This window comes from Danio aesculapii, chromosome 2 (assembly GCF_903798145.1).
Source record: "Danio aesculapii chromosome 2, fDanAes4.1, whole genome shotgun sequence".
Taxonomy (NCBI): Eukaryota; Metazoa; Chordata; class Actinopteri; order Cypriniformes; family Danionidae; genus Danio; species Danio aesculapii.
In genome coordinates this window covers 44,895,324-44,922,694 of record NC_079436.1, presented here as the reverse complement: position 1 = coordinate 44,922,694, position 27,371 = coordinate 44,895,324, and the positions used below count along the sequence as shown (strand labels likewise).

At 35.7% G+C, this 27,371-nt stretch overlaps 1 protein-coding gene across 1 annotated transcript in view; it reads right to left on the bottom strand.

The window, feature by feature from the left end:
* The window catches only part of ece2a (endothelin converting enzyme 2a), a 152,292-nt gene that overhangs the window by 79,163 nt on the left and 45,758 nt on the right, over positions 1-27,371 (bottom strand). The window contains exon 3 of the mRNA XM_056480602.1: positions 12,457-12,740. Within this exon, the coding sequence (XP_056336577.1) occupies positions 12,457-12,740 (284 nt within the window). The remainder of the gene's footprint in view (positions 1-12,456; positions 12,741-27,371) is intronic.

The window sequence follows — 27,371 nt, the reverse complement described above, 5'->3', positions numbered from 1 at the left end:
ATAAAAAAAATAATAATAAAAAATTATATATATATATATATATATATATATATATATATATATATATATATATATATATATATATATATATATATATATATATATATATATATATATATATATATATATATATATATATATATTATTATTATTATTATTAATTAAACATTTTGGACTATGAGTGCGCCATTTTTCTAACTGTGCAGTGTGCGATGTCAAATGGATGCTTTCCATGAGTTACTACTGCTGATTTTTTTACCACAAAACAACTTGGAAAATACAAATACTGATACGATGCTACATTATGTGGCTTTTGGTTGTAGTTTTGAAAAAGAAACGTCAGAGACATTAGTCTAACTAACGTTGATATTTTAACATTTCCCAACAACGAGTATAAATGCTTCCGGATATTGAGTGAAATCCACATTGAGAAAAGGCGGGAAAAGAAACGTAGACAATAAATATGACGATGCTTGTCAACATCCATATTCATTGCTGTATTAATCAACTGGAGAAAACTGTACACTCAGTAACGTAAAGTAAATGAAAAATGCTGTATTTGAATAGTTTTTCTAAAGGTACATACTTCAGTAAATTTTTCTTCAACCTGCAGTCACTACTTGTATGTTTATTTTTTTTTTCTTGTGTGCGTGGATTGGCTAAGTATCAGTAATCAGTTCCTTGATTCCAGTCCATTGCACATTTCCAATCGCGCATTGAAAATTCATATCAGACAGACCAACCTCAAGATGCGAATGCTTTATAAATATGTATAGTGTAGAAGCATTAAAAGTGTTCAAGAAGACACGGAATCAGAGAGTCGTTGCATTACAGCACTAAGAATTATGGTACTTTTACATCTTTAAAATCGATTGTTTTGTTCCGAAATGTTTTTGTTGTGGTTCGCCTTTACATGGCAAAGTTTTTAAACAGACCAAAATAGCTAAAACAAGTCACGTTCGAGTAAACTCTCCTCACATTGGTCAGATTTCCACAGTTTATTTTTCAGAGTCCTGCTCAGTTGTCAAGCGTCCTTATTTTAATTTATGATGATGAGCAATAAGGCATTATAAGCAAAAAGCTGCGCTTTAATCTTGAATGGTGACACTCACAGTCATTGTCGCCAACTAAAAATCAGAGGTAAGACATGTCATGCATAGCCGTTGGCTAGAATTATGCATTATAGGCTTTACACTATAGAGAAAAACAACAGATAAACCAAGACTGCAGTTCGGTCAATTTTCCTAACAGATAAACAGCTCTTGTTAATAATTCAGCATGCTTTCACTTTCGTATTTGACATGAAACGCATTTACGGGTAGGAATGACATCCCGTCCTACTCATAATTTTCTCTTCATATAGCCATATTTGCCTATTACATATCCATAATACACTGCGATATAGCCTGGTTTGTTAGTTTGTTGGATCGTATTGCTTTTTCACTACAATCGATCTGCTCCAGAGTTCATTTCAATCGAGCCAAGAACACATCATTCAGGCGATCTTGTACTGATGGTTTTGGCACGGATCCGAGTGCGATTGTGGGATTCACATATACCAAACGGACTGCATCAACTGGGCAAATGTGGCAGGTTCCGAAACAAAGGTCTAGGTGTGAAAGCACCATAAATGCACTACAGAATGTTACGTTTTCAAATACATGCACAAATTGCATTTATTCTATCAGCACTGCACAAGCTTGGTTTGCGGAGCCACTTGTAGCTTGTTAGCCACGGTTCAAATTGAAAAACCTAAGTGTTAACATATCAACACGACCATATTTATGTCTCTTAGGGATGTCAAAATTAATTGTTTCTTCAGTGTACCGCGATGCAGACTCAGTATCGGTTCAGTAATAGATCAAAACCGGTTATTACGTACTGATGCCATTTATCTCATATGCACTCATATGTCCTGGTAGAATACTATTCACCTTATTCCCTGCGTATGAGCGGGCGCAGCCATTTCAATCACTTTGGCTCGAGACTTCCGGTTATTTCACTTCCATTCATTTTTAGACATTAAAAACAGCTTGTTTTGCTGCTTGGTGTTGCGAACTGATCTTTTCTTATTATATTATTATATTTTGTCTGTATAATCATGCAAACACTTGTTTGTAGAGCAAGTAGTTTGACCGTTTTCTGCCGTTTATTATTCCCAGTCATTTCTCTCATAGGCAGCTGAATCGGAAGTTCTAAAACAAGCGCAAAAACAAGCACACTTACCTTATTGAAGGATAAGGTCAATAGGCACTGTATACTAATGTAATATCACAGCGACATCACCCTGCCAGCCAAGAACAGTTACTTACTAAAGCTAAGCAGGGCTGAGCCTAGTTAGTACCTGGAAAGGAGACCACAAAACTAGGTTGCTGTTGGAAGAGGTGTTAGTGAGGCCAGCAGGGGGCGCACAACATGTGGTCTGAGTGAGTCCTAACGCCCCAGTATAGTGAAGGGGACACCATACTGTCAGTGGGTGCCGTCTTACAGTAAATTCTAGTCAATAACACAGCTTTACACACTCTTTTCACAGAAAAACACATATCGAACATGAACTCTAGTAGTGTAGAGAAAGTTGGTAAAAAAAGGCTAAATGCTAGCCGATTGCTAATTTAAATAGCAAAAAAATTTATTTGAAAATGTATAAAGATGTTGCGCATCTAATGACTTTAATATAAAAACAATCAAATCCTCGCTTAGATTGCTAGGCAAACATGAGCAGACTGACGCCTTGTTTGTACTGCATGAGGGTCAGCAGAGTAAATCTACACAATATCAGGCTAAGTGTGTGTGTATATGTTTGAGGAGGGAGCCCTGTGTGTGCGGACAGTGTTTCTATGGAAACGAATGTGGGTGATTCATGAAGCGTGTCAGGCTGAAAAATAAATTTCACACCTACATGTGTGTGTGTGGTTGTGTCTGAGAGAGACAAAGAGTGGGCATGATGATGGTTTAATGTGTTCAAGTGTTTAAGAGTGTTTTAATGTGCCAGAGGGTTATGAATGTATGCATGTGTTTCTATGTCAAGAGGAGACCGTATTGACATTGTACCAGATCCTTGTTAAAGGCTCTTCAAATATATCAACAGCATAATCTCATATGTATGCGCACAGGCATATATACTGGCAGCCAAATGTCTGGAATAATTACGACCACCAAATGTTTAAGCAGATGAAGACTGCAGATGTTTGATCACTACTGCAGTAAAAGCAGCGATATTGTGAAACATTAACTAAATGCTGTTTTTATCTGATGATAATATAAAATGTCATTTATTCCTGTGACTCAGCGTCAATACTCCAGTCTTTAATGTCACATGATCCGTAAAAAATTATAATATTTCTTTATTAGTAATAAACTATTACAATAATTCCCAACAGTATTAAAATTTGGACATTTTTATTATAAAAACAAATTATAAGCAGTGATATAAAATGTGATATTTTCACCTGTCTTTGAATTTAATAAACTTGAAGCTTTGATCAGTGTAGGGCTGTACGATAAAATCGGTATCCATATTTATTGACCGAACACCATTGTCAATATTGATAAATAAAGATTCGGTACATAGTTTTATAGTTTTATTAAATGTAGCTGCTAAGTGTGCGCCTTGGAAGCAATCCCAATAACATTAGGGTGTATTTGTGTATTTTGGGTGCCATGTCATTTCCAATAGAGGCGTTCGACTTGCACGACACTCATATGAAAGCGACACACAAGTGAACTACGCGCAATTTCCAGCCGCACCCAGTTGAAAACATATGAACTTTTCCGAACCCCTTGAGAGCACCGAGATTCATGCAAGTAGAACTAACCAATCTGCTTCACACTTTGTAAGGATTATACACATTTCAGTAACAGTAGACTAATTACCTCAGAGAAAAACAGCGCACACAAACACTGCAGTGCTTTTCACTTTTCTGCATAAACTTGCATCGTAGCTGCAGCAATGATTTTCTCCCTTTGTCATCCTCTGAGAAAATGGTTGATGGTCATCTAGTTACAAGAGATGCATCGCAAAGTCCATTGTAAATGGTGAAGTAAACCACTAGCATGCGCTTGTCACTTCAGGTCAGAACAACAACATGCGAAAATGAGTGCAGTGACTAGCAGCAGTGAGTAGATTGTAAATAAAAAGGGTGTAGGGATGTCGTTAGAGTGGCTTTTTGGTTTCTTTTCTTGTGCATCCCAGCCACTAGCACCCCATCTGAAAGATTTTTTTTAGCATAGGGTTAATGTTGTCACAATTCGTAATGTTACAATATGCATTTGAACTATGATGGTTAGGATAATGATGGTAATGATGGTTCCTTTACTTGAAAGCTCATATTTGATTATCATAATTTGTGTTGTTGACAGAGTTTGAGGTTTACTGTATCATCATTATTCACACCTTACAGATGTTGATCTACCTTAAAAGTTTACTTTGATTGTTCAGTATATACGCTTTACCATTGCACACCCTTTGTTTTTAAGAGTCTCTTTAATGCTTATGTTTATTTTATTATAAAGTTATTATATTATAAATTTTTGTTTAAATATTTTTGTTTTTGACTATTAAAACTTTGCCTTAGTAATGTTTGTAAATTTAAAAAAAGTGGTTAATTTAAAAAAATCATAATATAGCTAAAGGTTTTATTAAAAAAATACCTAATAATTGTCAATATTAAATGATGTAAAACATGATATAGTGATCATTTTTTCACAATATCGCCCAGCCATTGATCAATGACTAATAGTGGTCAGACAATAATATCTTCAAGATTTAGTTCAGAGTTTAGGTTTAATTTTTGGTTTTGTTTTAATCTTGTCTATGGAACTGGAGGCATCAGACCCTTAACAAAGCTTGAAACCCAGACACAATACTTTTTAAGAGGAATTGATTAACAATGATAATTTCAAAGATAATGTAATGTTTTTACTCATTCACATACTTATTACACACATCAACAGTGGGAGAGTGCTTGGAACAATCAGATTAACAAGTTGTTTGAAAACATAAGGCCCTTTCAGGGCTTCAAAACTCTGGGGTAGTGTGGATGGAAGGCATAACTGTAACAAAAGTTATGCATTTTAAACTAAAACATATTACTGTAAACGGGGCGTTAGATGAGTCTCCATTTTTGGTTGTAGTATGAAGTAATCCACACTTTGTAGTATTAGCAGAGACTTCCGCAACAACACTACAACATAATCCGCCATTGTTGTGTGTTTGATTAATCTTGTTTTTAATCAACACCTCAATAAACACGTACTATCACACATGACGTCACTGTTTTTAGTCGCTTTTATTTTTGGGTGTTTACATGGACATGACACAAAAATATTCAAGTTTTCAAATTTATGCCTTTTCAATCCCATAAACAACTTTGTTGTGCAAACAGGCAAAATGTATAAAGTGTCCTGTTTTTGGCTGAAAATGTTGTTGTGTACACGGCCCTTTGTTTACCTTCCCACATCTGAACTCTTCAACCCTGAGTTAATACCCAAAGCTGCAAATTACCACAAACACTGGAACAGAGTGAGAGATGACCTTGTTTCTTTAGCACCAAAAGCATAAAACAGCTTAACAGGCTTTGCTAAAGCAAAACCCACGCTTAGTATTATTGTTTTCTCTAATTTCTATTATCTCCAATGCTTTTTTGAGCCTAAATAGCTATAAAAACATCACAACATGTACAGTTGAAGTCAGAATTATTAGCCCTCCTGAATTATTAGCCCCCCTGTATACTTTTCCGCAAATTCTCTTTAACAGAAAGATTTTTCTCAACACATTTCTTAACATAATAGTTTCCATAATTCACTTCTAATAAATTATTTCTTTTACCTTTGCCATGATGACAGTAAATAACAATTAATTTTTTTTCAAGATACTAGTATTCAGCTTACAGTGACATTTCGTCACCTTACAATTATAAGGTACTATCTGATATTTGTCAAAATTGAGTTATTCACATATTCTTATTAAATGACAACTTACATTGAGACGTTTTTTTTATAAATTGTTTACATTTTTAGACTTTTTAAAAACAAAAAGGCTTTATCTACAAAGTTGAACACTAGCTTGGCTCTATAAGGTTCTTTTTGTGAGCCAATCAGCATTTAGAATGCTCCGTTGACAACGGGAAAGACCAGAAAGAAAGACAAAATCAGAGTCGACTAAATAATGCCGTTCCACACAAAATTCCTGAAACTGAAAAGATGTGTAAATATGATGATTTAAAAGCATTTTTGACATTAAGATGAAATGTTCAATTTTATATTGTTGAAAAAGAAAGTTATATTAAAAAATGTAATATATTAAATGTGAAATATTTTTATGTGTGTATATAGTCAGTGAAACATTTTTCAGTATTTATTAAACTTTGTTAAACACCTCATTTACTCATTGTCTGTTTCCTTTTCAAGTCATTAAATTTGATATAAGCCTTGAAGGGCAAATACTTAATTTAATTCATGCCATTTAATTCAATAAATATAATTCAATAAATCATATGAATATTACTTATATGATATAATTCAATAAATATCACAATATTAATTCATATAAAATTAACATCTGCACGTGACCAAATATTTAGTACAGTCTTGTATGCTTAATTTGAACAGGAAAAAAAAAATCATTCTAATATATTAAATAAATCTTACAGCAAGCAAAAAAAAATTAAAATAACTTTTAAACATCAACATAGTTACAACACAAATTTTAAATTTTTACATTTAATTAATAAGCAGACTGATTGTATTTCTTGAAAAGTAATGCTTCAATTATTGATCTGCAACCTATATAATTGCAAGCAGACAATGACTTTTTAGAATTAGAAGGTTCTGTCTTCAATTGCCTTGTTTTTTTACCCCATGTGTTTTAGAGTACATTTAGGTTCTCTGTCATGTTAATGTATGAAAGAGGACTATTACACGCATATTTGCTATATGGAATGCATAAACTTTGAAGCTCAATATCTCAAAATCATTTAGAACACACACAGAACCTTATAATTCCAATTAGTTAGAGTAATTAGGCAAATCATTGTATAACAGTGCTTTGTTCAGTAGCTAATCGAGAAGAAATATTGCTTAAGGGGGCTAATAATATTGACCTTAAAATGGTTTTAAACAAATTAAAATCTGCTTTTACTCTAGCCAAAATAAAACAAATAAGACTTTCTCCAGAAGAAAAAATATTATAGTAAATACTGTGAAAAATTCCTTGCTCTGTTAATCATCGTTTGGGAAAGATAAAAAAAAAACTGATTGCACTAAACCATTTAAGTTAAAAAACTAATCTTTGAGTACTGTGAACTGAATCTATTTGAGTAAATAAAGCAATTTGAGCACCCATTAAATGAAGAGAACTCAAACCAACTGAGTACTGTAAAAGCCACTAAGTTAAGGCAACTCAAACTGTTTGAGGAAACCGATTGCCACAAACCATTTTAGTTCAAAAACTAATCTATATGAGAACTGTGAACTTACTCCATTTAAGTTAAGTAATGAGGTATTTAATTCACTCATTACCTTTAACACTGAGTTCAAAACTCTTTTCAAATGAGTAGAATTAACTTTCAGTCAATTGAGTTACCTACACTCATTTCATTTGATAAAGTTGACTGTTGGGTTTTACAGTGTGTATGTATTTTTGCATGTATATTGTTGAAGTCATACGAATATGAACAACATCAAAGCAATCCTGAAAAACACACACACACACACACACACACACACACACGCACACACGCACACACACACACACACACACACACACACACACACACACACACACACACACACACACACACACTAATCTGTGCTGCTCTGACATACTGATGAATAAACTATGAAGGGAGGAAACTGAACTGACTGCTACGCTATTAACATGAGAGAAAGAGATTAAATATAAATGGCTCTGTGATTTCTGCTGTGATGAAGGGTTAGATTGTACGGAAATATTTGTAAAAGTCAAAACAACTATTAGCAGGCCTTTACGATGCAAACAACATCCTCTAGCTGCCGCGGCCCTTGCTGTGACATTCGATGAATAATTCTTGGTAGTAGTGCGTTGTGGGATTGAGCGAAAGCCTCTCAGAGCCTGCGAGTTTAATAACATATGGTCTGAATCACTCATTTATGGATGTAAGAGAAAAACATTTTGCATCTTATGTGACTAAACATGAGTCAGATGCTCTTAGCACGTCGGCCGTGCTGTGATTTCCAGCAATCTGCATTAAGGGATGTGACAGATGTGGAAGTTCCTCAAACCTCTATCCAAGTGGGAAAATTGACTCATGCGACCGGCATTCATGAAATGCTTCTCCTGATTTAAGCGAGCTGCCAAAGGTAAACTGCTTAAAATCAAAGTCCTGGTAATTTTACAGCTCTCTTGGTAAAATTTATGAAGATGTGGGCATGGCTTTTGAGAGTCCAGTACTCATACACTTAAAGGGATAGTTCACCCAAAACTGAAAATTCCAGCATTGTTAACTCATCTTTTACTTGTTCCTAAACCTATTTGACTTGAAAGCTGAAGAAAGAAGATATTTTGAAGAAAGCTGTAAACCTGACTTCAATATTTTCAATATTCAATTTGACTATTGACTTCAATAGTTGGAAAAACAAATAAGTCAATGTAAGTCGATGGTTACAGGTTTTTAGCTTTCTTCAAAATATCTTCTTTTGTGTAACATAATAATGAAACGTACAATAATTTGGAACCACTTGAGGGTGGATAAATGGTGAGTAAATGTTCATTTTTGGGTGAACTATCCCTTTAAATGAGAATTTTTCTCTGTTGCTTCTTTAATAATAGCTTAACTTAAATAGACCACCGAAAAATCAATTCTGTCATCGTTTATACTCAAACTGTGGAGGATGAGTAAATGAGGACAGAGATGTGACTTTGGATGAACTGTCCCTTAATATTAGACTTTTTAAAATGTATAGAAGCGTGTACAGAATATACTAACATGTTTATTCTTGAAGAATGGGCAAAAATAAACTAAATAAAAGAGTTATAAAAATAAAATAAAAATATCACATTTTCCATAAAAAAACATCTTTATTAAAAGGAGACGAGCGGCAAATCAGGATTTCCAGATGCGAAAAGCTCTCGGGTAAAAAAATGTTTCTTAGACACGTATTTTTGTCACGCGTCGTGTGTATTATAATCCCCACGTGAGTCCAGCTGCGCTCTCATAGCAGGAAAATGAAAACAAAACCTTTGTTGCAGCACATTAATAAACACAACACTTCAAACTGTTCTTGTTTTTCTTCCACTTGTTTTGGCAACACAACGTGGCGTCTCTGTGCCGTCTGAACACTGTGTCAGGTAAAAACAGTCTTCACAGCTATCATGCAAATTAATGAAGTTGCACTGCATACACAATAGAGCACGCTGATAGGTTTTAACCAAGTCTATCTCATGAATGAATGCAGCACACTCAGAGACGTCACAAAGTATTCCCAGGTACAGACAGACATGCTGGAATACACGTCAAGATCTCATGACCGTGACGCAGCTTCAAAAATTCGTTCCAAACCCGGAAGAAACAGATTTGCTCGAAATAACGCAAAAACAACCAATTTTCACTTTTTAGTGTAATATATGTGTATAAAAAATATAATATAAATGACTCCATCCTGTAGCATCCTCAGACTGTTTTTTTTGACTGAAATATTGTGGTTTCTTTACTAAAAGCAGCCACAACTGAGAATCTTACTTACACTTCCTTAGGAATAAAGTGTTGTGGGAAATAACCAACAAGCAAATTACATACAGAACCTCAAGTTTTCATAAATATTCTCTTAGATTTATGAGGGAAGTCAAATAACAGAGTTTAAAGGGAAGAATAAAAAAAATCATTCCGTCTAGTCCCTTATCTGATAAATAAGTCATGAAAACTACCAGAACACTGGATTATAAGAGATGTTAAACATAAGCAAACTTTAGTCTGATATGTTAAAAGGGGAAAGATTGTGCTGTTTTACAAGGTCTAATATAGCTCTCAGCTGTCCCAAGGTTCAGCTAGTTTCTGCTCAAAACAAGGATCATTTATATCATAGAGGCTGTTTTTTGAGTAGAAGCAAAAGCTTTGTTTTCATGCGTGTCTTTCCATGCAAATGAGCTGCTACTCCACACCCCAGAAGAGTGTTCCAGAAAAGGTTTCTGATTTTGATGACATCGCACTGCACTTCAGCTTCTTGTCTGATTTCCTGTCCAATGAAATGCTGTCTAGAATCTGAAGCATCCTGCCTCCTACACTAAATAAATGCAAAAGCTGTGGCAAACTTTGCTCACTTGTTCACACAATCAGGGACACCTTTCCGCTTCTTAAGTCGTGACGAATCAGTAACGTATGGAATACTGTTTCCCGGTCCAAGCCACTACTAATTTGAATTGAGAAAATATTCGTTTGTGACCAGTTTTTAGTCATATCACACAGTAAAGTGAATTTTATATAAAATCATGCTGTACACTACAGTTTCTGGACTTGCTGCATCACAGATATAAAAATTTTAACAATGTATAAAATATTTATCACTTTTTGGCCATCGGATGTTAGGCATGGATATATATATTGCAATCGTAATTTTCAAAAGTATTACAGCACTTTGCAAACGCTTATTACCATTTGTTGAGTCTCCCCATACAGTTTGATAGAACGTTTGAACACGGAAGCTGCTTTGCGTGACGTCACGCTTAACAAGTGGATAGGTAACCAGAGGACCCTAGGCTACAGACTTGAAGCCCCGGTATACTTCAAACATTCTGTTTCGTTCTTCATTTGAATCAAAAAGAAACTTGAAAAGGCTTTTTTAGGATTTTCAGTATACTCTTTTCGAAACTGCAGTAGGTGAGGTTATAAATGTACTAGCTATGCTACTCTACCCTCCAGTTTATTCATGTTAAAGCTGTTGTACAGGATGTTTTTTCTCCTGTCGAACTCTGTACTACGTGAATAGGAAGCAAAAAAGGCAGAGTTCTAGAACACTGTTGTTTTTGGTGGCATTTTTTATTTTAGTTTTAGTCTAGTCTTTGTGAGAAGATTTTAGATTTATTAGTTTAGTCACGTTCACACTCTTTTTAGTCTAGTCAGGTTTTAGTCGACTAAAAGTCTTGTTTTAGTCGTAATCATCCAGAACTAGTCCTCTAGTTTAAATTAACGAAAACTGAAGACATTTAGTCAATGAAAATTGTTCTTTAGTCTCTTTTCAGTAATGCAATTCTATTTAACCCAGTCAATATATGTACCAAGTAATAAAGAAAAAAACTTGTTCTTTTAGACAAACCTAATTCAAACATAGTTATTATATTATATTATTGTTACCTTATAGACTCAATAACACACACATTCCAGACATGCAAGGTGACGATCTGATTTGTGGCCACATTTCTCTCCATCTTTAATACATTCGGTTTTCTTTGCCATTTGATAGTAATAAAAGTTTTTCCAAAGGTCGCTTCTTTTACTCCTAACAAACCCCGGCTGGCCGACCATCCTTCCCTAGCTTCCTCAGCATGTCTGTTGTCATCTTCTAAATAATGCTTCAAGCGCGATTAGAGAAAACAACGTCGCCTGGATCTGCACACCTTACTGCAAAATAATAATAATGCACCAAAACAAAATAACATTTGACTTAGTCTTGTTTAAGTCAACAAAAGAGACATTTTAGCATAGTTTTTATTTTATAAACCACATTTAATCTCGTTTTTATTAGTCAACAATACTGCATTAGAAATTTAGTTCTAGTCATCGACGAGGCATTTTTGTCTTGTCTCATTTTAGTCACGCGATAAAGGTTCGTAGATGAAGATATTTTGTCATAGTTTTCAACAGAACACACCCACTAATTGCATAACTGTCACAGACTCAAAGATGTTTAGCACCACATTGAACTCCCCCAAAAAGTTCGCTATGTTGTGCCGTTTTAAACTGCCAAAACAAACAGAATTTCTTTTTTCTATTTTGTTTAAAGTACACTGGGGCCTTTACAGTAGGCCCCTCCACCCTCACACACAAACACACACTTACAGAAAAAATAAACTCTGTGCAATAGCAAAAAAGGTCAGAAGGTTCTGTGTGGCCCTGAATACCACCCATCCCCATTAACCTTATTCTGTGATGCAGAAGTGCACTTGTTTTTGACATTGTATTAGAACTTTTGATTCAGCTGCCTACGGGAGAAATGACTAGTAATAATAAACGGCAAAAAAAAACAGTAAAACTGCCTGCTCTACAAACCAATGTGTTCATGACTATACATAAAAAGTAGAATAACACAATAAGAAGATGTCAGTTTGCAACATCAGCAGCAGAACGAGCTGTTTTTAAGTCTAGAAATTAATGGAAGTGAAGTCTCGAGCCAAAAGGATTCTGATGGCTGCACGCACTCGTACGTGAGAAACATGGTCAATAGTGCTCAACCCGATTCAAAAACAGCACTGGTGTAGTTCCTCACCTCTAGGAGAACCTGGTGCAGCAGTCGAGCTGCGTTCTCCGAGATCTTCCACGGGTCAGTCTCTTCTACTAGCATGGCGTCCAGAGTCCCCTTCTCCAAAACCACATCAAACACGCCATCGGGGAAGGCCAGTCGACGAGCGTCCATACACAGCCAGCTGAGCTGAGCGCAGTCCTTGTGTTTCTCCGCCATACTCTCCACACAGACGCTGGAGTAATCCACATTAGTGATGGAGCTGTAGCCGGCCTGGCACATATCATAGCTCAGAGCACTGTTACCACAACCTGACAGAGAGGAAAAACACAATCTCACTTGTAAAAAACAGTTTGAGAGTTCTATACATTGTGTTTGAATAAAAAAAGGCTTGATGATGATAAAACATACACTGCAAAAACTCCTTATCCAGTGTTACAATCTTACTTCTAGACAAAAACAAATAAATAAATAAATAAAATAAATAAAATAAAAAAATCGAATTGACCTTTTTTAGGAATACAATACTTGTAAAATCAAATTTTGCTTTTGTTTTCTTAATTAATATAGCTTAAAGTTAGACATTTTACCTGCAAATTAAGCCTAAATACAAATCAGACATCACTTAAGACCAGACTTGCATTTTTAAGACTTTATTTTAACTGTGATGACTTGTTTTAAAGGAATAGATCACCAAAACAAATTCAAATTCAATCATTTACTCACCCTTTACTCATGTCAAACCTTTTTTAGTTTCTTACTTCAGTTAAACAAAATTAGACAGATTTCCAACATTTTTCAAAATATCTTCTTTTGCGTTTAACTGAAGAAAGAAACTTATTAAGGTTTGACACAGGTAAAGTATGAGTAACTGATGATTGCATTTTTATTTTTGGGTGAACTATCCCTTTAAGTTGGTCCTTATTTAATTCATACAATAATCTTGTTTTAAGTTTAAAGGCAGGGCAGCACAGTGGCACAGCAAGTAGCACAATCGTCTCACAGCAAGAAGATTGCTGGTTGGAGCCCTGGCTGGGTCAGTTGGCATTTCTGTGTGGAGCTGGTATGTTCTTCCTGTGTTCACATGGGTTTCCTCCGAGTGCTCCGGTTTCCCCCACAGTCCAAAAACATGTGGTATAGGTGAATTGGGTAAGTTAAATTGTCTGTAGTATATGTGTGTGAATGAGAGTGTATGGGTGTTTTCCAGTGATAGGTTGCAGCTGGAAGGGCATCCGCTGCGTAAAACATATGCTGAATAAGTTGGCGGTTCATTCCGCTGTGGCATATAAATAAAGGGACTAAGACAAAAAGAAAATGAATGAATGAAGCTTAAAGGATTGTTTTAAGAAAATATATAATGACAATTATTAAATTCCCAGGCAAAATGTATCAAAACCAACTAACAAGCCAGGTTAAAGATAGTTGGGCTAAATACACTGCTTGAAAGAAGTATTGTAATACTTATTTTAAGACAATTTGTCTTTACTAAAGAGGTTATCTTATTTTGAAAGTTAAATTATCTTACTGCACAGGCATATGTTATATGTTGTTTTTTTATTTTTTGCAGTGTATGTAAACATTTTTATTAGCATTCTGGCAGTTTATTTAATGCGCACATCTGTTGAGATTTTTATGTCTGTGGCGAGGGGGCGGGGCCGAGAGCCGTGGGAACAGAATGACGCCGCGTAAGTGGATACACCTTTAGCGCGCACCCGCCTCAAATCCCACGGAAGGAGCTCTGGACTATAAGAGAAGGAACAATGGCAGAGGATGCCGAGAGAGGACCGGGCCCGGACATTGTTTTACGTTTCTTTTCAGTTTGTTTTGGTTTAGACGGTAGTCTTCGTGAGGAGCTGCCATCCCTTTTATTAACAAACATTTTAAACTTCGTCGGTTCTCCATCTCCTCCTTCCCAGCGGCCAGAGGGCCGTAACTTCATTACAATGTCCAAACCAAAGTTTAATTGAACCAACATTTTGTTGCACACAACAATTTTTGGGGAATTGCATTAATTATGCACTAAGAATGGTGCATTGGTCTGATAAAACGTTAAAGACATTAAATAAAATATTTAATATTTTATTAAATATTTTAAGTATTTTACATTTTTTAAAATCTTTTAAACCAGAAACACATTAAGTAGCACAACTGTTTTTAACATTGAAAAGACATGAATTATTTGTATTTTGAAATGTATTTTAATAAAAACATGTTATTTTTGCACAGATTGGAAGGTCTGTAACTAAAAAGCTGCTGACTTTGATAAACTTTGCTGCATTATATGCCAATAGTAACAGTTAAGATAAATAAATAAATATGCATATATACAGTGGGGGAAATAAGTATTCAACACGTCACCATTTTTTCTCAGAAAACATATTTGTAAAGGTGCTGTTGACTTTCACCAGATGTCGATAACAGCCAAAGAAATCTATATACGCAAAGACAACAAATCTACTTAGTTTACAAATAAAGTTATGTGTAATAAAATGAAATGACTCATGGAAAAAGCATCGAATACATAAAGAAAGGAAGGTGTAAAAAGGCCTAGACAGCAGCTGAAATCTTTTAGTAGTTATTCAGCAACCCTCTACCCTTCGTCAGGGTAAATAAATATCAGCTGCTTCAGTCCAACATCTACATTACAGGATGATGGAGATGAAACTAGGGTGGACATTTCAGCAAGAGAATGAGCAAAGCAAACTTTCAAATGCTTTCAGAGGAAGAAAATCCAGCGGTAGAATGGCCCAGCCAATCACCTTACTTGAATCCAATAGAAAATACAAAATAAAGATTTAATAGACGAAACCTATAGAACCATCAAGATTTTTACACTCTGTTGAAGGTAAAAAAAAAAAAAATAAATAAATCACACATACATTCATGGAATTCAATTATGGCCATTCCTGACACAAAACGACTCTTCAATAAATTGCACAACTTTCTTAAAGTTTGTATTTAAAAATACTTTTTAAAAGCAATAAAAGGGTTAAATACACTTTCTAACAAATGAGAGCATAGTACAAAAAAAACAAAAAACAGCATTGGCTGAAATCAAACACAGATTCAGCATGAACGACGAGTTATCTTACATAGCCAAGAACTCAAAGCAGAATCAAAGAGAGTCATTATCAAAACATTTTATTAATACAACACCAGTAACCTGCCTGACTTTTTTGGATATAAAGTTGTCAAAAGATTCAAAAACCACCAATCTAACTAGAGGTGTGAGTGACAGGAAGTCACATGTTGAGACTTCCTGTTGCAGGATGGGGGGTTGGGTGCCTCAGCTCCTGAGGCGCGAGCAACTTTAATTATCGCCTCTGTTCGTTAGTCTAATTAAAGAGTGCTTAACGAGCAATCTTACAGAGGGTGTTTAATCAAAGGCATTTTCTGTCTTTGGTGTTTTTAACAGTTCTTCACCTCAGCCTGTAGTCGACACTTCTCTCTTCTCACTTAACACTGAATGCACAGATCATGTTTCTCAGGAAAGTTGCAGCTCTTTCAGTGTTATCAGAAAGCCTGTGTGTCGTATTCCCATCAGGACGAAAGGCCTTTCCCTGAAGGCTCCAAACACTACGATTAAACCAGAGTCTGTCTCAAACTGTATTTATAGCCCTTTATAGAGCATTTATCTCCCTCACGCTGCCACTCTTATTGCAAAACCCTTCTATGCAAGTGTGCCAGTTTGCACAAAAATAAAATATAAATACCTCCTTTTTTAAGTCCATTTCAGTAAACTTTATTGCCATTACACAAGTACAAGTACAAGTGCAAGGCAACGTAATGCAGTTTAGGTCTAACCACGAGTGCAATAGCATCAAGTGCAGGATATAGAAGTTAAAAGTGCAATTAAAGAAAACTATGGGAAATATTTACAAATGAATGCACTATGAACATTATATACAAGTTGTATTAACTTGAACCAGATATTTTCAAATAGATGAACGTACTGTACAGGTTGCTATAAATAATCAGGGATATGCAAATAGAAATGAACATAATATACAGGTTGTTTTTTGCTATAAACAGGAATTACAATTAGAAATGTAGATTCTGTTGTTACTATAGGCCTGGTCATGACAATAAAACGGTCCCAATTTTTTAAATTAAACAGTCCAACTCTAAATGCGAAAACTATTATAGATATGAATGGGTATTCTTTTTACATTTTAAGTTGTCATTTTATTTCTATGGAACAATAAAGGATTTTTTAGGTAAGAGATTATTGGAATGAGAAAATGTTTAATACTTGTTTTATTCTATTATGGTCTGATAATATTTCTTCCAAATAACAATATTGCCATTTAGAGCTTTTTTTAAAGAGAAAATTGCACAAAATAACAAATGTTATTTATTTGTTGGGAGAGAAAAATCAGGGTTATTCCACCTAATGTTAATTTTTCAACACTTCTGAACAATGTTGGTATTGTGTTGTCTAAAATTTTATATAACTGGAATACATGGCAGCCTTTGTGTGTGTGTGTGTGTGTGTGTGTGTGTGTGTGTGTGTGTGTGTGTGTGTTTAGATTTATTCAATTATTTTTCATTTTATATGACATTATACAAATTATTTTGATAAAATTAGAAAAAAATCTTGTTGTAAGATTACATTTTTTAAATATTTGACCATTTAACAAAATTCACTACTAGTGTTTTTACTCTATACTTCATTTATTCATTTATTTTCTTTTCAGCTTAGTTCCTTTACTAATCAGGGGTCGCCACAGCGGAATAAACCACCAACTTATCCAGCATTTGTTTTATGCAGCGGATGCCCTTCCAGCGGCAACCCATCACTGGGAAACACCCATACACTCATTTACACACATGCACTACGGACAATTTAGCTTACCCAATATACCTATAGCGCATGCACTAGGAGGAAACCCACAGGTAGAACATTAAAACTTCAGACAGAAACGGCAACTGATCCATCCGAGGCTCAAACCAGTGACCTTCTTGCTGTAAGGTGACAGCGCCAACCACTGCGCCACTATGCCACCCTACTTCATTTACTTTTGTGTTATTTTACAATTGTAAATTTTTAATAGTACAAATAATAATTGTATAAACCCTAGCTATGCTATTTTGTCAGATAACATAATTCAACAAAACTCAACTGAGCTCCAAGGTTATAATAGTTTTGGATTTTTCATTAGTTTTAGTTTGTATTTCTTTTTGACTTTTTGTTATCAATTTCAGTTAGTTTGAATTAGTTTTAGAGGCAGATTTACTAGTTTTTATTAGTTTCTATATTTTGAAATTATTTAGTTTTAGTTTAGTTTTTATTGGTTCAGTATTCGTTTTAGGTTTTTTTTCTAAAGGATATTTGTTAGGTGCAAGATTCAAAATCAACAGATACAAACTATATATGTACAAAAAAGTACTATATATACAAACTCGGCCATACATTTTTTGAAACCTGTATTTAGAGGACACATGAACACTATCATCTACCACTACCATCCACCCATCATCAAATACAACAGCCCACAAGATAGCAGCCTTAAGTACAATATGTGAGCAAGGCTGCTTCTGAGGTTAGATACACAGTAGTGATGGGAAGTTCAGATATTTACTGCAAATGTTAGGACTAAACATACTAAAATTATGTAGTCAGCAATAATAATTTCAGTCGGTTAAAACATCACCATGATCTGAAAAATGTCTTACAGGAAAGTTTTGCAACCCAACTGAAGCATGATTCACATATTTAAACTCTATTACGATATTCTGTTATGAAATAAACGTATGTTTTTTTTCACCAGATCCTCTCATTTAAGCCCTCGGTTAACCCGCGGTGCAGTTGTTCAAGTTTAGTTCAGTCACAGCAGGCTGCCATGTTCCGTTTGTGTTCTAATAGCTCAACAAAAGAAAACTCAACAAAGCTCAACTCAACACCACAAAACTCAGCTCAACAAAACAAAACAAAACTTTTTTTCTGCTTTATTATTTGTTTACTGAGAAGCAATAAACAAAAATAAGGCGTTTTCATGTGATTTTCTAAACTAGTAGTGTTTTGAAATCAACTCAACTCTCTACTTAGCTCCACTAGAAAAATGTTTATGGTGCACAAAAAGCTTCAAAATGAGTGAGATGTTTGTGTAGTTTACATTGTTATTAACACAGTATATCCTCATGAGTGTTAATGGTTTAAAAGGTCAAAGGCCATTGTGATGGTGTAAATACCAGTATAAGAGCGGAGAAGAAAACAGGAGTGAAGCAAGAGGGAGTGTGTATTTGTAAGCTACAGTATCTCCTCTCATAAACACTGCTGGTTTCCGCTCTCTCCATGACATCACATGTGTTTTGACCTTTTATCCCGCTGCCTCGGGGCTGGATCTCCCTCTCTCTTCACAGCTTTCATTGCGGCATCAAGGACTCTGTTATTTTCAGATTGGACACACTACTGACTTACAGGACAGAGAGCTAAAGTTAGCCACATAGCATTTCTTCATTCCCTGCTCTCTCACTCTCTCCTCCACAGAGAGAGACGGAAAATCTGAATCCATGTCTCAGACAGTCACGAGACGACCTGGACAAACATCATGAGACCAGGAGACTCGAGCAGAACGTGCCATACACAGACCTCCAGCAATGTGTGTCTGAACTGGACATGGGCCAGTATAAGATTCTGACTGCATGATAACTCTAGATAAAAATATCCCGGTTTCATGCCATCACGGTATTGTGGTTACTGCTCAAAATATATTCTTTTTAAATGGCTAGGTAAAAAAACAACTCTTTTTCTTTCCCCTATTGAACACAATAGATTTTATTTTAAGAAACATTTAAGATATTTTGGAACAGTAAACATGTCAGGCTAAATAATTAAAATAAATCATCGACTTCTGCTGTCTTCATTAGTTTCGAAAACACAGATTTATTTACAACTTAAAGTCATCTTAACCTTGCTTTTTATTTAATATATAGCAAGCCAGTGCTCCCCAAACCTTTTGTCACCGCAGACCGGATGGAGAGCTGACAAAAGATTGCTTATTTATGGAGAAAATGAAAAAGCACTGCAGTCTTTGGGTGTTCTGTGTTTGTCTGAAGTAATTGGTCTACCGAAATGTGTATATTCTATACAAAGCATAAAGCTGCTCGGTCAGTTCTTGTCATGTGACTCGCAGTGCGTTGCTCCCAAGTGGCAACCTCCCACTCTCCCTCGTGAAGCAAATACGGAAGTTACTGAAACTGCAATTCATTAAAATTCCATAATGGAGCATAATTCTACTGAGCCCACTGTTAAAATGGCCAACTTTACAGCAGAAAAAAGGTGTTTACACGCTGGTACAAAGAACGATTTTGGTTCATATAGCTAATATTACTCTTCATGACAATTGTGAGGGGGGTGAATTTTATAACTCATCCGTTTCGTTTTTATTAAGTTATAATAAGTCTGTATAATTAAGGCCGTGGCCACTTGAGTGACAGCTAGGTCTCGCTGGTCGCCGTCACTTCACATCAGCTGATTCCGGCTGATTAGCAGCTGAACTCGGAATATATATTGTATTTTTGTTTTGTTTTATGTGGCTTTATACAGTCAGTTGCCTTTTGGAATTATTTCTTACAATTATCAGATTATATGGCATGCTGTGTGCACTCAATTGTGCTCACAAACTATTCAAGTTACCTCCATTTCCCAGGTGAGTGAAATTATATACTTATATACCATCTCTATAAATTCGTTTTATTTAAGATAATTTATAATGTTCTTTAGAACTGTAATGCACTCCAGAATCTGACAGATTGATTAGCTGTAGGCTATAGAACAGTCATCTGAAATGTTGTCATACAGTTTTATGCCTGAATTTCTTAAGTAGCCTTGCGTTTACTAACACAGACTGTATTTTAAGTGTTTGGAAGTAGTTCATGTTTTCCTCTGCTTAGTGGCTCAATATATTACAACAGTGTTTTTAAAAGACTGAACACTTTATTGATATAGTGTTCAACCAAGCACATGTGGTTAAAACACAAACGAGTCGCAGGTAATGAAGTATTAAGCATTTCTCTAAAATACTAGCAGGCATCTGTAGTTCCGTCTCTTTGCCCTTGTTTGGTATCCCCTGGTCGGTGCGATGACGTGCAAACAAAATGGCGACAGTTAGTCACGCCTACTTGTAGCTTCTTTTGCGTTCTTCAGAAACCTATGGGTGATGTCACAGATACTCCGTCCATATCTTTTACAGTCTATGGTCGCTAACAAATATGCATGCGCAAGCCGTGCACCTCCATTGTAAATAACGAACTTGAGCACAGAAAAGAAGCGATATGTGAATGCTACCTAAAGCTGCAATCATTTTCAATCTCTAGCAGTTGATCTTCTTTCAAAGACATGCTGGATTCACCGGATATGTTAACAATTGAGCAGCGAATTCATTCCTTGGCAGTTCGTGGGTCCTTCTCTGGGCCTTTCTCATTCGCAAAACAAACCACTCAAAGACGAATGTTTTTGCTAGCATGTGGGTAAATTTTGTTGCTCAAGTGACCGAGATATAACCAAGAGAATACGGCCATTTTTCGAAATAAATGATCATTTAGACTCATATAATAAATAAAACAGAAATTAATTCTTGTGCGGCCTAATACTAATCGATCCACAAACGAAACCGATCCGCGATCCAATCCGGCGGTTGGGGACCACTGTAAGCCACATCACTGTTCAGGTCTACAGCATGCTTGCTGGTTTATAAGCGTTTTGTTTTTCAGATGCTTCCTGAATCATGGGCTGACCAGTAGCTTTAGACGTGGACGTTATTATTATTATTTTTTTATTATCTGCTGGAGATAAACTAAATAAAATTGTCATGTAAAAAACAAAAAATCAAATATGTGTTGCTTTTTTTAAATACCATAAAAATGCTATAACAGAAAATTGTAAAAGCTTGACTTTTCCACACCACAGTAAACCTTGAAACCAGTTATCGTTCCAAGCCTAGTCTAAACAAAAAGCAATGACTAGGATTCACTGGATGAACTCATTGACCAGCCAGAGTCCAGTTTCACCAAACCATCTCTCGCTTTAATGCTTTCTAAAACTGAATGTTTAAAATTGGAACATGTTGATGCCTCAAGCAAGCAAGTAACCAGTTATAGCTCTATGATATACAATATCATAGTGTCAAAAAAAGCATCATTAAAAGGAATATCATCACTTTCCTTCAGCTTAGTCCCTTTATTAATCAGGGGTCGACACAGCGGAATAAAAACCGCCAACTTATCCAGCATTTGTTTAACACAGCGGATGCGCTTTCAGCTGCAACCCAGTACTGCGAAATATCCATACATTCTCACATGCACACACATACACTATGGCCAATTTAGTTTATCCAATTCACCTATACAGCATGTCTGTGGGGGAAACAGGAGCACCCGGAGGAAACCCACTGAAAGTCCACTGACCCAGCCGGCACTCGAACAAGCGATCTTCTTGCTGTGAGGTGACAGTGCCAACCACTGAGCCACTATGTCACCCTTAAAAGGAATAGTTGGAATAAAAATTGTTTTTAAAAATGAAAATTACCCCACAATTAACCCACCCTCAAGTCCTCCACAGTGTATATGACTTTATTCTGTGAGATGAACACAGTCAGAAAAGTTAATTTTTTTTCCATTCTGTTGGATAGTTTGCTAAACCTTTATTTTGAAATTTCCAAAAGCACATAAATCCATCGTTAAACTAATCCATGCGCTGCCAGGTAGTCCAATGAAAAGTGGTTCAATGGGTTTTTGTAACATTAATATTTATAGAATGATCTTTTAACAACTTTGCCAACTTTCTGCATTCCTGCATTCAAAAGCAGTTAGACTGGATGCAAACAGAAACTGAAACATTAAAATGTCATTAACAGTGATGGGAAAAACAGTGTTATAAATAAACGGCGTTACTAACGGTGATACTTGTTTCTGTAATGAGTAATCAAATGAATAACTGTTTCCCTTTATAAAGTCGTTACTGTTACTGACAATAAAATGGGCATTACTAAAATTGAGGACACCGAATCAGTTTTCACGCAGAGTCTGTCTCAGCCATAGGACCTCTCTTTCTAACTAAAAAGTGATGATGATTGGTGCGTCTGTGAACGTGATGATTTGCTTAGATAGATTACATTTCCATTATTTGCCAATCAGAGGCAAAGTAGGGCGGGTGTCACACAAGCACATGCACAGTCAGTGGCACACACCAACGACCAGGAGTCAGAACGATGGCAAATGCAACAAGTTCAAAGGTAGCGTTAGCTAACTGGAAATAAAACACTACTTTTCCCTCGTTGAGGTGAAAGACAACAATGTTTATGTATTGTACAACTTATGCCAAGGGGAAAAAAAAGTCTCACTGCGTCGGTGACAAGTAATTCTAATCTAATGAAGCACCTCACGTCGTCATATGCCGCCACAAAATTAATGGCTATGCAAAGCCATGATGTCAAAGCAAATAAAACTTAATTTTTCTCCACCGCAAACACTTATTACTCAGACAGAACTAAACTAAATAATATCTAGATATATAGTTGAGGACATGCTGTCGTTGTCTCTCACATTGTCCCACAACATCATTATTCATTCATTAACTTATTATCTTTTCAGCTTAGTTCCTTTATTAATCAAGGGTCGCCACAGCAGAATGAACTTCCAACTTATCCAGTATATGTTTTACGCAGCGGAAGCCCTTCCAGCTGCAATCCATCACTGGGAAACATCCATACACTCATTCACAGTCATACACTACGAACAATTTTAGCTTAGCCAATTCACCTATACCGCATGTTTTTGGACTGTGGGGGAAACCGGAGCACCCGGAGGAAACCCACGCCAGCAGAACATGCAAACTCCACACAGAAACGCCAACTGCCCCAGCCGAGGCTCGAACAAGCGACCTTCTTGCTGTGAGGCGACAGCACTACCTACTGCACCACCGCATCACCCCAAAACATCATAAAAAAAAAAATCTAATTCGTCAAATGACTATAAAATAAATATAAAACATTGTACACTAATCTACACTATTTTAAAGTAACGCAATACTTACTTTCCCTGGTAAATAATTACTTTTATAATTATATAACTCAGTTACCATTTGTAAGAAGTAATTAGTAACTACAACTAATAACTTTTAAAGGAATGTGCCCAACACTGGTCATTAAAAACAATAAAGTAGGAAAAGATCTGTCTTGCACTGTAGTAAAATAACCCCAAAATAAACCATGAGCTGAAATCAAAACACATCCAGTGTGAAAACATTAAATCTTTTTTTTATTCCTGTATCATTATACAATATAATCAGATTTTTGCATTTTTGTGCAGTGTAGCATTAAAATAGACCACTCGCATACATACAAATTTCTCACATACATAATCCAGATTTTAATACCAACACAACAACATAATTAATACATATTTGTAAATCACTTGTTCTGCAGAAAGCAGGAAAAAGGTAATTGTTTACTCCCTAAGATAAAACCTGATAAAAAAAATGTGCCAAAACATTACAATTATAAATCACAAGCATAAACCAGTCTGCCTCGTTCTATAATTGAGGATCATTTTATCCTTATCCTTGAGGAGAGCAGAGATAGTGTAAAAGATTTAGCACCATGATGTCATTCCAAGTGGAGCATGAAACTTCAATATATTACGCAACGCCGGCACAATGAAGACATCACCGCATAGCTCCCAAAATAAAACCATGATTCAAAGATAGTCCCTTTGACTATTGTTTGCTTATTGTGTTGAGATTACTTCACAACAACAGTGCCTGATTGGGCAGTTATTAAATGTGAAGTCTAATTGCAATCTCATTAATGGACAGAAAGTTAATTCCCCCACAGGCCAACCAAGATGCAGGAAGGCCTGGGCGATCAATCGAAAAGACTAGTCAGAACTATTTTATATGTATTCAATGAATTGGCTTCAATTACCCTGACTATACAATACAATAACTGACTATACTATACTGACTAATAATTCATGACAGCCTCTTGTACTACACTGACACAAAAGTCTTGTCACCCATCCAAGTTTTAGGTACAAGTAATAACTTGACTTTTTAGTTGATCATTTGGCATAAGAAGTGGCTTATATGAAAGGTAAAAGCCTCTAGATTACGCTTATTTTACTTAAATAAACCATGATCATGGTTTGATTTTTAATTATTTAATTAGGACAGTAAGGTCAGACTTGGCTTAGACAAAAGTCTTGTCACCTAACAGAAATAATGTACAGTATAGAATGTAAAGTCATGGTGCAGTGGAAAAATAATTAATATTGTGTATGACTCCCATGAACTTGAAGGACTGCATCCAGACATCTCTGCAATGACTCAAATAACTTATGAATAAAATAACCTGGAATGGCAAAGAAAGCGTTCTTGCAGTTCATCAAGATTCTTTGGATTCATCTTCAATGCCTCCTCCTCCATCTTACCCCAGACATGCTTAATAATGTTAATGTCTGGTGACTGGGCTGGCACCTTGACCTTCTTTGCTTTCAGGAACTTTCATGTGGAGGCTAAAGTATGAGAAGGAGCGCTATCCTGCTGAAGAATTTGCCCTTTCCTCTGGTTTGTAATGTAACGGCAACACAAATGTCTTATCACCTCAGGCTGTTGATGTTGCCATCCACTATGTAGATCTCACGCATGCCCTAATACTAAATGTAACCCCAAACCATGATTTTTCCTTCACCAAACTTGACTGATTTCTATGAGAATCTTGGGTCCAATTGCGGGTTCCAATTGTTCTTCTGCAGTATTTGTGATGATTGGGATGCAGTTCAACAGATGATTCATCTGAAAAATCAACCTTCTGCCACTTTTCTGAATGATCAACTAGAGGTCAAGTTATTATTTGTTGCTCTTACAACTGGAATCGATGACAAGACTTTTGTCAGGTAGTGTATGTTTGACTTAATTAGTTAACTAAATTTACTTTACATAAAATACAAAATACAAATATGTGCTATTCTAAACATTTCCTTTACAAAGAAAAAAAAAGCTTTCAGAAATCAATGACCCCTTGATTTCAAATTTTAATTCTGACCCGAATTAAAAGCATTGAACATTTTTCCTATTTTTTATTTTGCTTATATAGAGTAGTTTGCATATTGCTTTAGATATACAGTTTGCTTTTTTTTCTATGATAAACAATAATAGTAGAACCCTACTAGTACTGGTCCACTACAATTGATAAAAAAGCAGCTCTTCTGCAGATCTGTAATGAAATTACAAGAAGAGACGCAGATCAGCATCTAAATGAGAGAATAAACATTCCCTATGAGAAATTACCACCCCTTTTCTCCACATTTGTGACTGATATTGCTGTTCTGAATATGCATGTGGTTTCCTGGAAAAGCTCCACATGTTTTCCTCTACAGTTTTAACATTCTCCTTGATGTTAGACCTATAAAGATGCTCTCACGTACACACGGTCTCTTATAGTTCCCGGAAATGTCAGCCTCACGGAGGGGAGAGGCTCCGTTGCTTTGGTGATGCGAGATCGACTCCCAGAGGGCTTTGTTTACCAGCCTCCCAAAGCATGCTGGGAATAGCAGATACACAGGAACATATGAAACACAGGAGCGGAGAGACTGAAAAAATAGCCATCATCAGCAGTGCTAAAACTGTAACCGTGTGTATAATAGATACAAAAGGCAAAAACACTGATCTTTCGTACACCTGTCGGTTTTGAGATTTTCATTCATTTTCCTTCGGCTTAGTCCCTTTATTCATCAGGGGTCGCCAAAGCGGGATGAACCATTAACTTATCCAGCAAATGTTTTACACAGCAAATGCCCTTCCAGCTGTAACCCAGTACTAGGAAACACCCATACACACTCATTTACACACACACACATACACTACAGACAATTTAGTTTACCCAATTCACCTATAGCGAATGTCTTTGGACTGTGGGGGAAACCGAAGCACCTGGAGGAAACCTACATGAACATGAGGAGAACATGCTAACTCCACACAGCCAGGGCTTGAACCAGTGACCTTCTTGCTGTGAGGCGACAGTGCTAACCACTGAGCCACCGTGTCACCCTTTATTCTGAAGATTTTCAATTCAAATTTAATTTATGTATTTTCTGAATTATGAAGTGCTAAAAATTAGATCCCAAAATCCACTATGTAAAAACTTTACATCCAATGTTCAGATTTTTGCGGTTGAAATGTATACGAATTGGTACATATTTATTCGAACAATACCTTATTTTCATATTCAAACATAACATTTTAGGAAACTTGCGATAAAAAAAACATTCTTGCAAATCTAAATGTGATCATTCCACTAGCAAACTATTACTGTAGTATTTTTTTACCCTATTCAGCAGTCTTATGATTTGAAAACATAGTTCATCCAAAAATGAAAACTCTGTCATCACTGACTACACCATAGGCAGTTTTCAATCCCAACCCGAAGCAGATCTTTTCAAAGCTTGTAAAAAAATATATAAAAAAATCCCAAATGTGAATTAGGAGCATTTCCATCGAACTGTTAAAGTGGTTGACTGTAGCACTGGTAACCTAGTAACCGTAAACAAGCCAAGCATAAAGGAGTCAGCTGGGGAGTCAAGTGGGTGTAACATTCCCAACGTCAAAAGTTTCCAACTCCATTTTTTCCACATGAACCCTTTTTCGCACAAGTCCAAATCCACCTTAAGCGAAAATAAAAACTATAAAAGGGATAAGGGATAAAATTATAAAAGGGAAAATAAAAGGGATTTTTATTCAAATTTTGGCAGTTCCATCACTCGTTTCTCATATAATACTTCAATATGTGCAGTAACACAGGATGATGGAAACACAGCTAATTTTTTCTATTGAAAACCTACACTGTTAAACATTTTGTTGTATTTTTGCGGTAACTTACTGGCAGCACTGCTCCTTTACAGTAACTTACCTGTAAATGGGTTTTACAGTAGCAGGGCCCTACCAC